The 12,489-nt window shown below is 39.8% G+C and overlaps 1 protein-coding gene across 1 annotated transcript in view; it reads left to right on the top strand.

Moving 5' to 3' along the window:
* Positions 1-3,209: 3,209 nt before the first annotated feature.
* Positions 3,210-12,489, top strand: part of txlnba (taxilin beta a) — a 12,758-nt gene continuing 3,478 nt past the window's right edge. Inside the window, exons 1-9 of the mRNA XM_046060948.1 lie at positions 3,210-3,419; positions 3,510-3,570; positions 4,539-4,624; positions 4,765-4,935; positions 5,140-5,334; positions 6,044-6,163; positions 6,823-6,897; positions 9,427-9,519; positions 10,810-10,905. Of these exons, the coding sequence (XP_045916904.1) occupies positions 3,210-3,419; positions 3,510-3,570; positions 4,539-4,624; positions 4,765-4,935; positions 5,140-5,334; positions 6,044-6,163; positions 6,823-6,897; positions 9,427-9,519; positions 10,810-10,905 (1,107 nt within the window). The remainder of the gene's footprint in view (positions 3,420-3,509; positions 3,571-4,538; positions 4,625-4,764; positions 4,936-5,139; positions 5,335-6,043; positions 6,164-6,822; positions 6,898-9,426; positions 9,520-10,809; positions 10,906-12,489) is intronic.

The raw sequence follows: 12,489 nt of genomic DNA, 5'->3' as shown, positions 1-12,489 counted from the left end.
GGGGGGGTGGGGGGGGGGGGGTGTATAACGTAAACAAACATCCTAATTCCCACATTTCTTATAGTATGTGTGTGTGTATTCAGTGTGTGTGTGTTGACCATATTTGGACGCTCTCAGAATAGATGAGACTATAACAGGTGTGGTCTGGAGTGTGTGTGTGTTCATGAGACAAAGTGGGGGCAGGGGTCTAATTTTAACTTACCAGATACAATGACGGGGGGGAGCAGTCGTATTGCGACAGAGACGGGAGGATAAACAGCCACTGGACACACAGCATACTGTATAGTAACACGTATACACACAAGTGAATAACAAGATTAAATGTCAGGAGTCCCGAATGGTAACGGTAACTAAACTCCATAATATGAAAGTTATCACATGGGTGAGAGCAAAGGAGAAATAAATTGGGCCCACATGCAGACAGGAACAGTTTAGGCATTTAATGCAAAGGTGATCGTTCATGGGCAGGTAGGTCGTATAGGGTCCAGAGGATAGCAGGAAGGGGGCAGATAGAAGGGCAGGCAGCCAGGCAGGAGCAGATTAATGTTCAGGGTAAGGAACCAGGGTGCAGGTAGCCTATCAGTGGCTTGAAAGCAACGACACATAGACAACCTGGAAACTGACTGTGGGGAAGAGGCTGGTATCTGTAGAGACAGGCCTGATGAAGTCAGGTGACCTTGGAAATAGAGGTGGAGAACGTCTGAAGTCATCTGGTGGACAGGTAGGGATTGGCGTTGAAGGGGCCCAGGGAGGTGGAAATGTGACTGGAGTTTCTTCCCCTACAGATGGCGCTAGAGCAATGATCACTGGACTACTAAAATTATAAACGGTTATCTTCTTGGGAGATTGAATTTGATATTGAAATTTGTAGTGTTCATCATCTAGACAAAAGATCAGGGGAAACCAAAATCACCGAGATTCGTCCTCTGTATGTCAGGGAAATCTAACAGAGGTGGTAATAGATGAAACATTGAGGCATCACCAAAATGATTCGCATTTATGGAATGGGGACCAGGATCTGGACAGCAGACACGGAGATATTTAGCTGTAAACGTAGGCACCTGAAGATCCACTGACTCACTTCATTATCCATGTGTAAAAGAAAGTTACAGTCATCCTGTTGGTACTGTTGTAAAAGTCATGAAATCTGTCTTTGATGGGGGGTCATAGGTAAGGAAGGTTTATTTGTTTTGTACATTTCATTCACAAAAGTGTTTTACACAATGTATTAAACATTTAAAAAAGTAGTGAAATGCAGATGATAAAAACTAGAAACATTTTTGAAATATAAATACAGGACGGGAGTGGAAGATGGTTTATGGGGAGTATTTAAGGTCCAGTCAAAGGCAGTGCAGAACATTGATGTTTTCAACCTAAGTCATGTCTAATATCCTGTGGAAGCTTCAGCTCTGTGGTGCACAGTATCTTTTCCATGTTTAGTTTGCACACCTGATGCGAGGGTCCGGATGCTAAAAGGTGAATTTTGGGTCCTAAGCCATTGGGAGATTAATAGAAGAGCAGCAGAACTTTAAACTCTGTTCCCTGAGACCTGGTGTGATTGTTCAGTTTTCTTGGTCTTTGTTTATCTTTTGAATGAACTGAAGTTGTTTTAGACTGACTTTGTGGAGACCTGAGGAAAGGTCACTACAGCAATCTAACCTGCTGGAAATGAAAGCATGGATTATGTCCGTGAGTATTCTCATACATCGAGGTCACGGTTATCTAGAGGAGGTTAAAATCAAAGGCAGCTGGACTTGTTTGAAGATACCTGAAGATTTGTCGTCTCTCATCCAAGAGGCTTCTTCAGTTCTGATTGACTGGCAGGGAGTCCCAGCTATTGAAGAGTACAGTCGGTTGCTGGAGACACCCGGGACCGAGTCTGAACGACCGTCGTTGGCATCTTCACCTGAGGCCAAAAGTGAATGTTTGTTTAGTGTTTAGTGTTGAGTCTTGACCTGAGGAGTTGGCCCTTCTGTATTGAGCCATTTGTTGGACAGCATACTCTATGGACAGTGTATGCTGTCCCTCATCCTCATCACTTTGGATGAGGGACGAAGCGTCCAGTTGCCCTTGATTTTAACCTTCCTTGGATACATTTCAGCCTTCCTTCTTTTGCACCAAAGAGAGTATCTCAGTTTTGTCTGCATCACCTGATGAAAGTTCATGCACATTCAATCATGTATTTGTCCAATGCACTTGCAGAGAGAATCTGTGGGACTGAAGTCGCTTGGTGTCAGAGTATGATACATGTGGGTGTCATCTGCATACTAGTTGATGTTACAGGTTATACGCTGTATAATGTGGCCTAATGGAAGCATGTGAATGTTATATAGAAGAGGAACAAGAATTCAGCCTGGGTCATAAGCTTAAACTTAACAGTAGCTGTTAAATACTGAAATCTGACACCATTTTACCGGCCAATCAGCTTACTTTGCCCCACAGAAGCCATGTACATGAAATCTGGGAGGTGAGAGGAGCCCCAGGAGATTAGAGGCTTATTATCTTCCTACATTTGAATCCATTTGCCATTAATCACATGACAGGCACGCTGCGATCTGTCACGGTCAAACCCACAGTTTTACTAGGCTGAATTAAAAGATTAAAACGAAAAGTGGATTTAGCTGACAGATATTTTTACACAAGATAACGCAGAATTAGTTTGACTGGTTGAATACAGATGTTGACCCTGTTTCATGTCGCTGAATGTGATCACATGAGTGTTGAAAATGTGGGATGTGGTTGGGATTTAACAGCTCTGTATCTAATCTGAGTCAGTATGCATTGTTCCAATCAATACAACCAAAATAGTTTTATGGAAAGATATTCAAAAGCTATATTTTAAAACTAACAAAAGCAAAAACTTCCCTCAAGGATTGAGATGTGAAGAAATAAAATGGTCGCCCTTCCAGTTAAATCAATACCTGGTTGTTTTTGTTACATTTCTCTTTCAAAAAAGATAAGAGAGAGTAGAGAAAAGATTCAATAAGATATTTGTTAGACTCAGATCCAAACAAATCAAAACAACTTAGCCTGGACTAGTGGCGGCGGTGTAGTTACATAAGCAAAAGTGTCAAAACAAAGTCTGTTATATTTTATCTTGCTGAAGCTTGAAACACTCGGGTTTTTTTTTTTTTTTCTTGCAGCTGTAAATGACTCGAAATGAATAAATAAAAGTTTTCTCTCGGTCCGTCAGTCCCAAAACATTCAGGATGGAGACGTCGGTGAAAGCAGCTGAGGTGATGGTGCCCCAGCCTGATGTGGCGGACGCCGTGAACGCTGAAGGTGATGCGGCGGCGGCGGCTCCCGCTGCAGCCTCGGGCTCCTCCTCCGACTTCTTCGACCCCATGGAGGAGTTCAGCAGACGGCTGGAGGACATCATCAGCACCCACGGCTCCGCAGCCAGCCTCCCGGACAAACAGGTGGGTAAACACAACCTGTCATTTCATTTTGTAACTCGTGTTGACGTGAGGGAATGTAAACAAAGCTTTGTGTCATTTTGAACATGTCAGAGAGTCGTGGAGGCCGAGACGGAGAAGGAGGAAGATGACATCACAGTTACCATGGAGACAGGTGAGGCAGCAAGATGCTGTAAGAGGGATGCTATCAGCCGGACGGTATTGTTTGTCAGTGCCTTCCGAAGCCACTACAGAAACTTTTCATATGGCTGTTTAAACTGCTACTACTACGGTTAAAGCAGTGGCTCTCAAAATGGGGGGCTTAGAGCCTCTTCAGGGGGGTCGTGGTGAGAGGACATAAAGTTGCCGGAATATGATTCATGCGGTGACATAAAAAAACAAAAGTGCTTTGATGCTAACAAGGAAGGGGGAGCATGAACTTTTTGTTGGCTTCTGAAGGGGGACATGACAGAAAAAGTTTGAGAACCACTGGGTTAAAGGGACTTTTCTTTGAGTATTGCACATCTGGTCATTTTAGGCATTTGATTTTGAACAACCAACAACACTTTTTAATGAAAATAGTCTCAGAAAAGTAATAATACTCAGTACATGGAGTCAAACAACTAGTCTCAAATACAGGGAGACATTTTCAGTGATTCAGATACTGAGCTGAAAGAACGAAAAAACGGTCTATCACTGCTGCACAGACAGATTGAATAAGCTCTCATGAACTGAAAAGAATTTAGGGAAAGCAATTTTTTTTTTTTGCATATTGTTCAGTTTCATAGAAAGAATGGAATAGAAAATAATACACTTTATTGTCCCCGAGGCGAAATTTGTCTTTGGCACAATGCTACAATCTGTTGCTTCATAACACAAACATGTACTAAAAAAACATCACAAAATCAACTTAAAACATCTTGAGACACTAGAGACAAGTTTTACTGTACAGACTATACAGCATCCTTAAAAGTGCCTGTAAGAATTAAAGTGCTAGATGCTAAAGTGCTGGTGTATTTATTGCTCCATTGTGCTAAGATTTTGTATTAGAGTTCAGGAGCTTGAAAGCAAAGCAAAATTGGTGTGTGAATGATCAGTTTTAACTTCTGGGTGTACTTTTTGTTTGTCATCTTCTCTGTACAGAGGTCTCTCTCATCATGCAGAGTCTGAACAAGATCTCTTCTCCAGAGAAGAAACTGGAAGATTTGGTCAAGAAACATGCTGAGCTGGTGAGATTAGCTTTTCGTTTCAGATATGGAGACTCTTCACAGCTGAGACATGTGCTATGGGAACAGTGTTTTCACACAACAAAGACAAGCTTCTCACCTTCCACCTGTGTGTGTGTGTGTGTGTGTGTGTGCGTGCGTAGGCAGCCTTGCGGCGCTGTGATGAGAAGAAGCTGTGTGTTCTGCAGCAGAGGTTGTCCGCCGTGCTGGATGAGCGGCAGCAGCTGCAGGCTGAGAGCCGCAGCAGCATCGCAGCTCGCAGCAAACTGGAGAGTCTGTGCAGAGAGCTGCAGGGACACTACAACATACTGAGGGTGTGTAGGTGCAGCTGGGAGTCTGGGTAGATACTGTATAAACAGCAGTCACTAAAGTTTAATACACATGTGAGATCTGCGTCTTATACTGATATACTGATCATTAACTTGATGTTTTCCATATTTTCGTTCTGTAGATAAATCTGACTAAAGTCAAAGCCACTACTGAACTGCTTTTCTTTTACCTTTCATCCATCCCTCCAGGAGGAGACCATTCAGCGCTGCAGGGAGGATGAGGAGAAGAGGAAGGAGATGACCAGCCACTTCCAGATGATGCTGACAGAAATCCAGGCCCAGATCGAGCAGCACAGCGCCCGAAACGACAAGCTGTGCCACGAAAACAGCAACCTGACCGACAAACTGGAGAGTCTCATGAACCAGTGCGAGATGCGGGAGGAGGTAAGGGGAGGAGGGGGGGATGTATTCTTTACAGATCGTAACAAGCCATTATTTACAGCCATAGCATCAGAGAATCAATATATAAATAAATCATTTAGAGGAAGAAGAGCCCTTAATTACTGACTTTAAAACATTTATAAAACAGCAGACCTGATGGGTTTAACACTTTTTAATGAGCCATCAAGATTAAAATAAAACGACAAAGCAAGTTATGCAGTGTTACCTTTTGTTAAGTCTTTTATTTACAGCTGATTACAGAACTATTAAACACATGATTTAGTCTTTAACAATTAAAAAGCCATGTGTTACAACTTATACAAGTATGCCTTATTAGTACATTGTACCAAAAAAAGGAATATAGTGAACATTATGTATACAACAATATAAATATTGTTGTATACACACCAGTACAATTCCATATAAGCTAAATTTTAAAGCTCCAAAGTAAATTAATTTAATAGCAGCTCAGCGTCACATACATCAGAAAAACTTACAATAAGCATATAATAAAAAAAAAGGGTGACATGTGAATATTTGCTGGCAGTATTGTGTCATGTATGGCAATAAACTGAATATCTTTGGGTTTCACATCGATGGCTGAACAAAACAAGTGATTTGAACTTTTTAACTTGGGCTTTAGGGGACTGAGTTGAAAATAACTGTTCCAGATTTAGATACTTTCTGTTGAAGACTCTTCCTCGCTCTGCAGAGTTTGGAGAAGATCAACCAGCGTCGCGACCTGCAGCACAAACTGACTGAAGCCAAACTGCAGCAGGCCAACGCTCTGCTGAACGAAGCCGAGGAGAAGCACAAGAGAGAGAAAGAATATGTGAGTTTAAACAAACTTAGAAACACACAACGTGACTTTTGGCAGCAGCTGCATGTGATGCCGCACTGGGACTGTGACAGCTCTGAGCTGGTAATCTGTATTCAGATTATATCCTCCACATTTTATAACCAGTACATACAGTAAAATGGATAATTTTATCATCCTTACATGAGGACTGAGTAAAACATGCTTGCTTCAACATTTCGGTGTTTTAATTATATTTATATTACATACTTTTATAGTGATTCTTGACTCTTGCAACCCAGAAATACAGTGAGCCACTACTGCAGCAGCTATTTAATATCATTCACATAGATTATTATCATGAAGCTTGTTCATGATCAATTATGCAACAGTTTGTTTCACATTATTCTGCATTCAATTTCTGTTATTAGATTTTAGATTTCCCTTTTTATTGATATTTTCTTTTTCTGATGCCACTGCTTTATAATGTCATTTGATATTAATTTAAAATGTATTACAAAATGTTCTTTATACATGTGCTTTCAACTTGAGTGTGAACCTTTGATTCATTGTTTTTTCCTCACCTTTATCCTTTTACTATACTATTCATCTTATTTCATCATCAATAACTCGCTAGTTATCCTTAATGTTTGAAGGCCACCCAGATTGACTGTGTATTGTCTTTGTCGCCGTAGTTGCTTAGGGAGGCTATTGACAAAACAAAGAAATGCTTCGCTATGAAGGAGCAGGAGCTGGCCATGAAGAAGAAGGTAAAGAAACGTCTGTAATGTGTCTCCGTCTGTTCTCTTCTAACCAGTTACTGGTTCAGGCTGCAGAGTGGAAACTGCAGGCTCAGACACTCAGAGAGCAGGGGACTGTCATGCAAGCGCAGGTGAATATTCACTGACAAAACTAACATGCTGACAAGCGAGGACAGCTAGCACACACCTGGTGGCAGCGGCAGGGCAGATCTTTGTCCTAGAAAACCAAGATGGATGTTATCACGCTAACCGAGCACACGCTAAACACAGTTTCAAAGTCTGGAGAACGATGCTGGGGAAATACTGAATCATCAATCTGAAGATTTCCATCGAATAAACCTTTCAAAAAACAACATGTATGAATGTTCAATTGCAAAACTCAGCTAATTGGTAAAGTTGATATGATACTGCAGTATGTTCATTTGCAAACTCTCCAGCTTTGATCAGAAAACGTTTACAGTAAGTTAGTTAAGAGGAACTTAGTTATACCGTCACAGCTATTTCTGGCTTTTAAAATTCACTTTGCCTCCTTAAATCCCCAACTTCAAAGTGTAAAAGGTTAAATCACAGATAACATAGTTTTGGTTTTTATTGATTCAGGTTTTGAAATATCTTTTGCATCTATCTCACTACAATGGAGGTGAATTAAATTGCGTTTGTGGTGCTGAAACCATTGAAAAATTCAATCTGAAAAATCCAACAGCACTGTGTTTTTAACTGCTTTTCACCAAAACACAACATGCAACACAGACAGACCCTTTATCCGTCTAAACCCCAGAGTACTCATATATTTCCTGCTGTGATGGAAGACATTCATTCATTCCTTCCTTCCTAAAGCCAACCAAATATTTCACACATCCAAATGATCAAAAGAGAGAAACTAAGCTCTGAATGCTCAAATTAATTTTTTGTGTGATCCCAAATATTAATTTACAGATGGTAACCGTTAATAAAAGAATAGGAAAGACAGAGTCTGGGGATTAGGACTGGGTCTAGTAAGAGACAAATGAGGGACTGAAACTTGACTACCTGAAGAAGTTTGATGAGAAAAATCATCATCTCACGTTTTGACCTGTTAAAATCTGTAAATTGTCATGTCATTTTAGAATTCAGAAATCTGAATGACTTGCGTCTGGACTTGCATTTTGCTTGTAAGAGCCTGAGACCTGACTTGGACCTGCCCTCAAGGACTTGAAAGTTAGTTTTGAAAAGTTAGTTTAAGTCCCAGCCAGACAAAGAGGGGTTTGACGTGACTGACGTTCATTCACCTCTGTGAACAGGATGAATTTAATGCACCAGTGTTCCTGCATTTCTTTCTGTAAATGTTTTTAAAGTTTATTTTTGTGACGACTTTGTTCTGTGTTCCTGAGAGTTTGAAGGGAATATTAAGTAATATTAAGTCTCCCTAATTTGCGATGCTGAATGTTAAAATCGAGCAACTGTGAATGATTAATGGCCTCTAGCAGAGTGTATGACTCATAATTAATGACTGATGCAATTTGTAATTTATCACTAAGAGGCCCAGTCATTATCTGATGCCTTATGGTTCCCAAGCTTTAGAGCAAAAATCAGGCTTTAGACGTACAATTATGTGCCTGTCCTGCGCTGTCTTTTAGAAAACATTTTTTGTCTCTTTGATAGATGTGTATGTTTGAAGAGTGAGATTAATAGCAAAATGACCACAGTAATGCTCATACAAGTAAATCAAAAGGAGAGGATTGCGGTTTTTAATTTTACAAAAAAACAACATTATAATAAGTCAATGTAGGCCACAAGACGCTTTTATTCAAGGCAACTTACATTTTGTACTAAGGACTTAACTAAAAGTAATAAAATAACCTGCATTCAAATTGTTACTTCAATAAAAGTACAAAAGTTTTAGCATCAATATATATTGTTGGTTTCAGAATAATGTTATTATTATTATATTTTTATTTATGAAAAATGTATGCTTTAATGTATACTGCTGGATAGCTTTTGAATTTCACCAAGAGATCAATAAAGTATTTCTCTAAATCGATCATAATGTATTTGTTGATTATATTTTGTATCATGAATCTCAATCTGCAAAGTAATTAGTAACTAGGCGTGTCAAACAAATGTAGTGAAGTTAAAAATACTATATTCCCCTCTGAGATGTAGTGAAGTACTACTTAATATAAAGTAGCATAAATGGAAGCACTTAAGTAAAGTACCTTAGAATTGAACTTCAGTACTTTCCATCACCTTCTTACAGTGATCACAGTGAACTGTGTTGCTTTTACAGGTTTTGTGGTCAGAATACACTTTAAAACACTTTAAGCTAATTCACATTAAAGTTTGACCTGTTGTGAGTTGAATTAGTAATGAATTATTTTGTTCAAGTTTAACAGAAAACAAGATTAATGAACATTAAGCGGCGAATGTTTAAATAGGATTTTGGTCTGAAATCCAGATATGTGAGTAGTTGTTGTCTCTCCAGAGACCAGTCTGATTTGAATATCGTGCTCATCATGTCTGTCTGTGGATCAGTCTGAATCTCTTTCCTCCTGTCCACAGCTGGCCCTCTACGCTCAGAAGTTTGATGAGTTTCAGGCGACACTGGCCAAGAGCAACGAAATCTACGTCCGCTTCAAAAAGGAGATGGATAATGTGGGTGGTGCCCGCTGTGTTTTATAATTATCTTTAGGGCTGGACGTTATGGCCAAAAATGTTGTCACGCTAAAAAGTTTCATATCTTTTGATAGATAATTATCACGATAAATATCTAATCATTATTTCTTTTGAGTTTAAAGGCTGATAATTTAGCTCCTGAGTGAAAGTTGAAGAAACCTGATGGTTAATTGTAGTTTAAACCCTTCACGATCAACACTTGATGCCAAACAGTGGATCACAAATCTGAGGCAGAACATTCAAAACACTTATCATAAATTCATTGTCAAAAAATATGCACTAGTAAAATTAAGTAAAGCCTTTTTTTCCGTCCTTTTTCCTCAACAAAACAAACATCTCAATAAAAAATAAGTTCTAATTCGTTTATGAATCAAGTGAATAAAATCAAACATTTATAGAATATTTATTGAACATTTGTTATAGTTTCATTGTCCAGCCCTAATTTTCTTGTATTTAGTGGTTTTATTTTTCAGTATTGTTGTCTTTACTTGTCCTCTTTAAAAGGGAGTTTTTAAATCATAATATCTTATGTTTCTATTTCCCAAAGAGAGCATTTGTCTGACTCTAAATGTTTTGTTAGAAATAGGACTGTCACGGTGAAGTAATTTCCCCCCGCGGAAATATGTTGCGGTATTATCACATTTTTCATCAATGAAGTAATTTGGTGCCATATAGTAGCCATCGTCATATAGCAAGAAGAGGATGGATCTCACCTCACTGCACATCGAGCCGCTAACAGCAGCCTTATGGTTGGCGAAAGCAACAACATACACGTAACATTTAAGTGTAAGTCAATTTGCGCTGTAGTAACGTTATAACTAAATTTCCACAGAAAGCATCATAAAAAACAGCTGCGGGCGTCCGACACACAACGCTCGTTAGTTTGAGAGCTTCAAATGAGGCTTAGCGTTCAGTTTCTCTCGACTGTCCCTCAGGATCAACGTTACGTTAGTCCGACCTCGCCGAGCCTGCTAGCCACATTAGCCGCGCAATATGCTAAAGTTAGCTAACCTTAAAATAAACAGTAAAAACACAAAACACGGCAACACTTACAGCTTCCAAGTTTGAAGTCAGGTCACGTACAGCCCATGGGACTTTTGAAGCACTAATTTATTAATTTAACAATTAATGAATTAAGGCTATGAACATTGCGGTTGTTGCGGTGCTTGTTATCCTCCGCGGTATTAATATTTGCGGTTGTCGCGACAGCCCTAGTTTTAAAAAAAAAGGTGTTTTCAGACGTGTAATTTTAAACTCTTCCCTTTGCAGATGTCAGACAAGATGAAGAAAATGGATAAAGAGTCAAATCTGTGGAAGACGAGGTTTGAGAACTGCAACAAAGCTCTGACTGACATGATTGAAGAGGTTTGTTGAGGACATTGCTGCTGTTCCTTGTAATGCTGAAATTCCCGTTGACTCTTCTGGGGTTTTGTTGAGTGTTGATAGATCCCTGGCATAATCATTATCTGATAACTCTGTTATCTATAGATAGTTGACTGCTGAGCTCTTAACTTTTGAACTGAACGTACAGTCAGACAGTCTGAATCAGTGGCAAATGTCACAGCGGTGTGAGCTGGGATGTGTTCATATACTTTTGGACATAATAAAGTCCATTTGAACTACGATGCAGTCGCTTCAGTAAAAAGTGGAGGAATAACATGGTGACCATGGATCTTTTTGATACAAATCAGCAAAGTCATAATTTTTTCCTCCCCTTTGCAGAATAATTAATCCTAAATTGGACAAAATTTCAAGAATCCAAATTTCATTTTATGGGCAGAAAGTAACTTCTTTCAGGAAAATTAACAGATATTTTAAAATGGAGAGTAAAGATAAAAATACTTACTGTTTTTAAAAGCCCTATACCAAATACTACTCATTAAAACTGGCAAAGTATTCAGATCCTTTACCTAAGTGAAGTTACTAATACTACACTGTTACAAGTAAAAGTACTTCATTTGAATTGTTACTTAAGTAAAAGTATGTAAGTATTATAATGAAAATGTACTTTTATTAAAGTATATTAAAGTATGTCTATGAAGATTCTCAGTCATCAAGGTCATAGTTATCCAACGAAGGTTAAAATCAAGGGCAACTGGACTTGGTTGAAGATACTGGAAGACATTTCGTCCCTCATCCAAAGGACTTCTTCAGTTCTGACTGACTGGCAGGGAAACTCAGCTATTTAACCTCAGTGGGGTCGTTGGCCCGGGTCATCGATACCGCTGGTTCGTTAGTGTTCCTTGTTGCTGTGACGACAGTCGTTACATACAGCCAAACACATTTCTACCATCTTAGCTCCATTGGTGGGAAACACGCCTCACCACGTCCAAAACTCTATTGACTTTGTAAACAAAGTTCGAGGACTAAAACTGGATCCAGATGAAACCATGGTATCCTATGACGTGACTTCTTTGTTCACCTGCATCCCCACCATAGAGGCAGTAGAACCCGTTAGGAAACGGCTAACACAAGACAACACCCTGGACAACAGAACCAGCCTCAGCCCTGACCAAATCTGCAAATTACTCGACCTCTGTCTAAACACCACCTATTTCCAGTACAACGGTGGATTCTACAGACAGAAGCATGGCTGTGCCATGGGCTCACCGGTATCCCCGATTGTGGCATCTACATGGAAGAAGTGGAGAATAAAGCCCTCAACTCCTTCAGAGGAATAGCACCGAGCCACTGGTACAGATATGTGGACGACACCTGGGTCAAAATTAAAAGCCAGGAAGTGCAAGCCTTCACAGAACACATCAACTCTGTGGACAGTAACATCAAGTTCACACGAGAAGATGTTCACAACAACAGTTTGGCCTTCCTGGACTGCGCTGTACACATTGAAGAGGACAGGAGCCTGCAAATTGGTGTTTACAGAAAACCCACACACACAGACCAATACCTACTGTTCGATTCCCACCACCCACTGGAGCACAAGCTAGG

This window comes from Micropterus dolomieu, linkage group LG10 (assembly GCF_021292245.1).
Source record: "Micropterus dolomieu isolate WLL.071019.BEF.003 ecotype Adirondacks linkage group LG10, ASM2129224v1, whole genome shotgun sequence".
Taxonomy (NCBI): domain Eukaryota; kingdom Metazoa; phylum Chordata; class Actinopteri; order Centrarchiformes; family Centrarchidae; genus Micropterus; species Micropterus dolomieu.
This window is presented reverse-complemented; position numbering and strand designations above follow the sequence as displayed.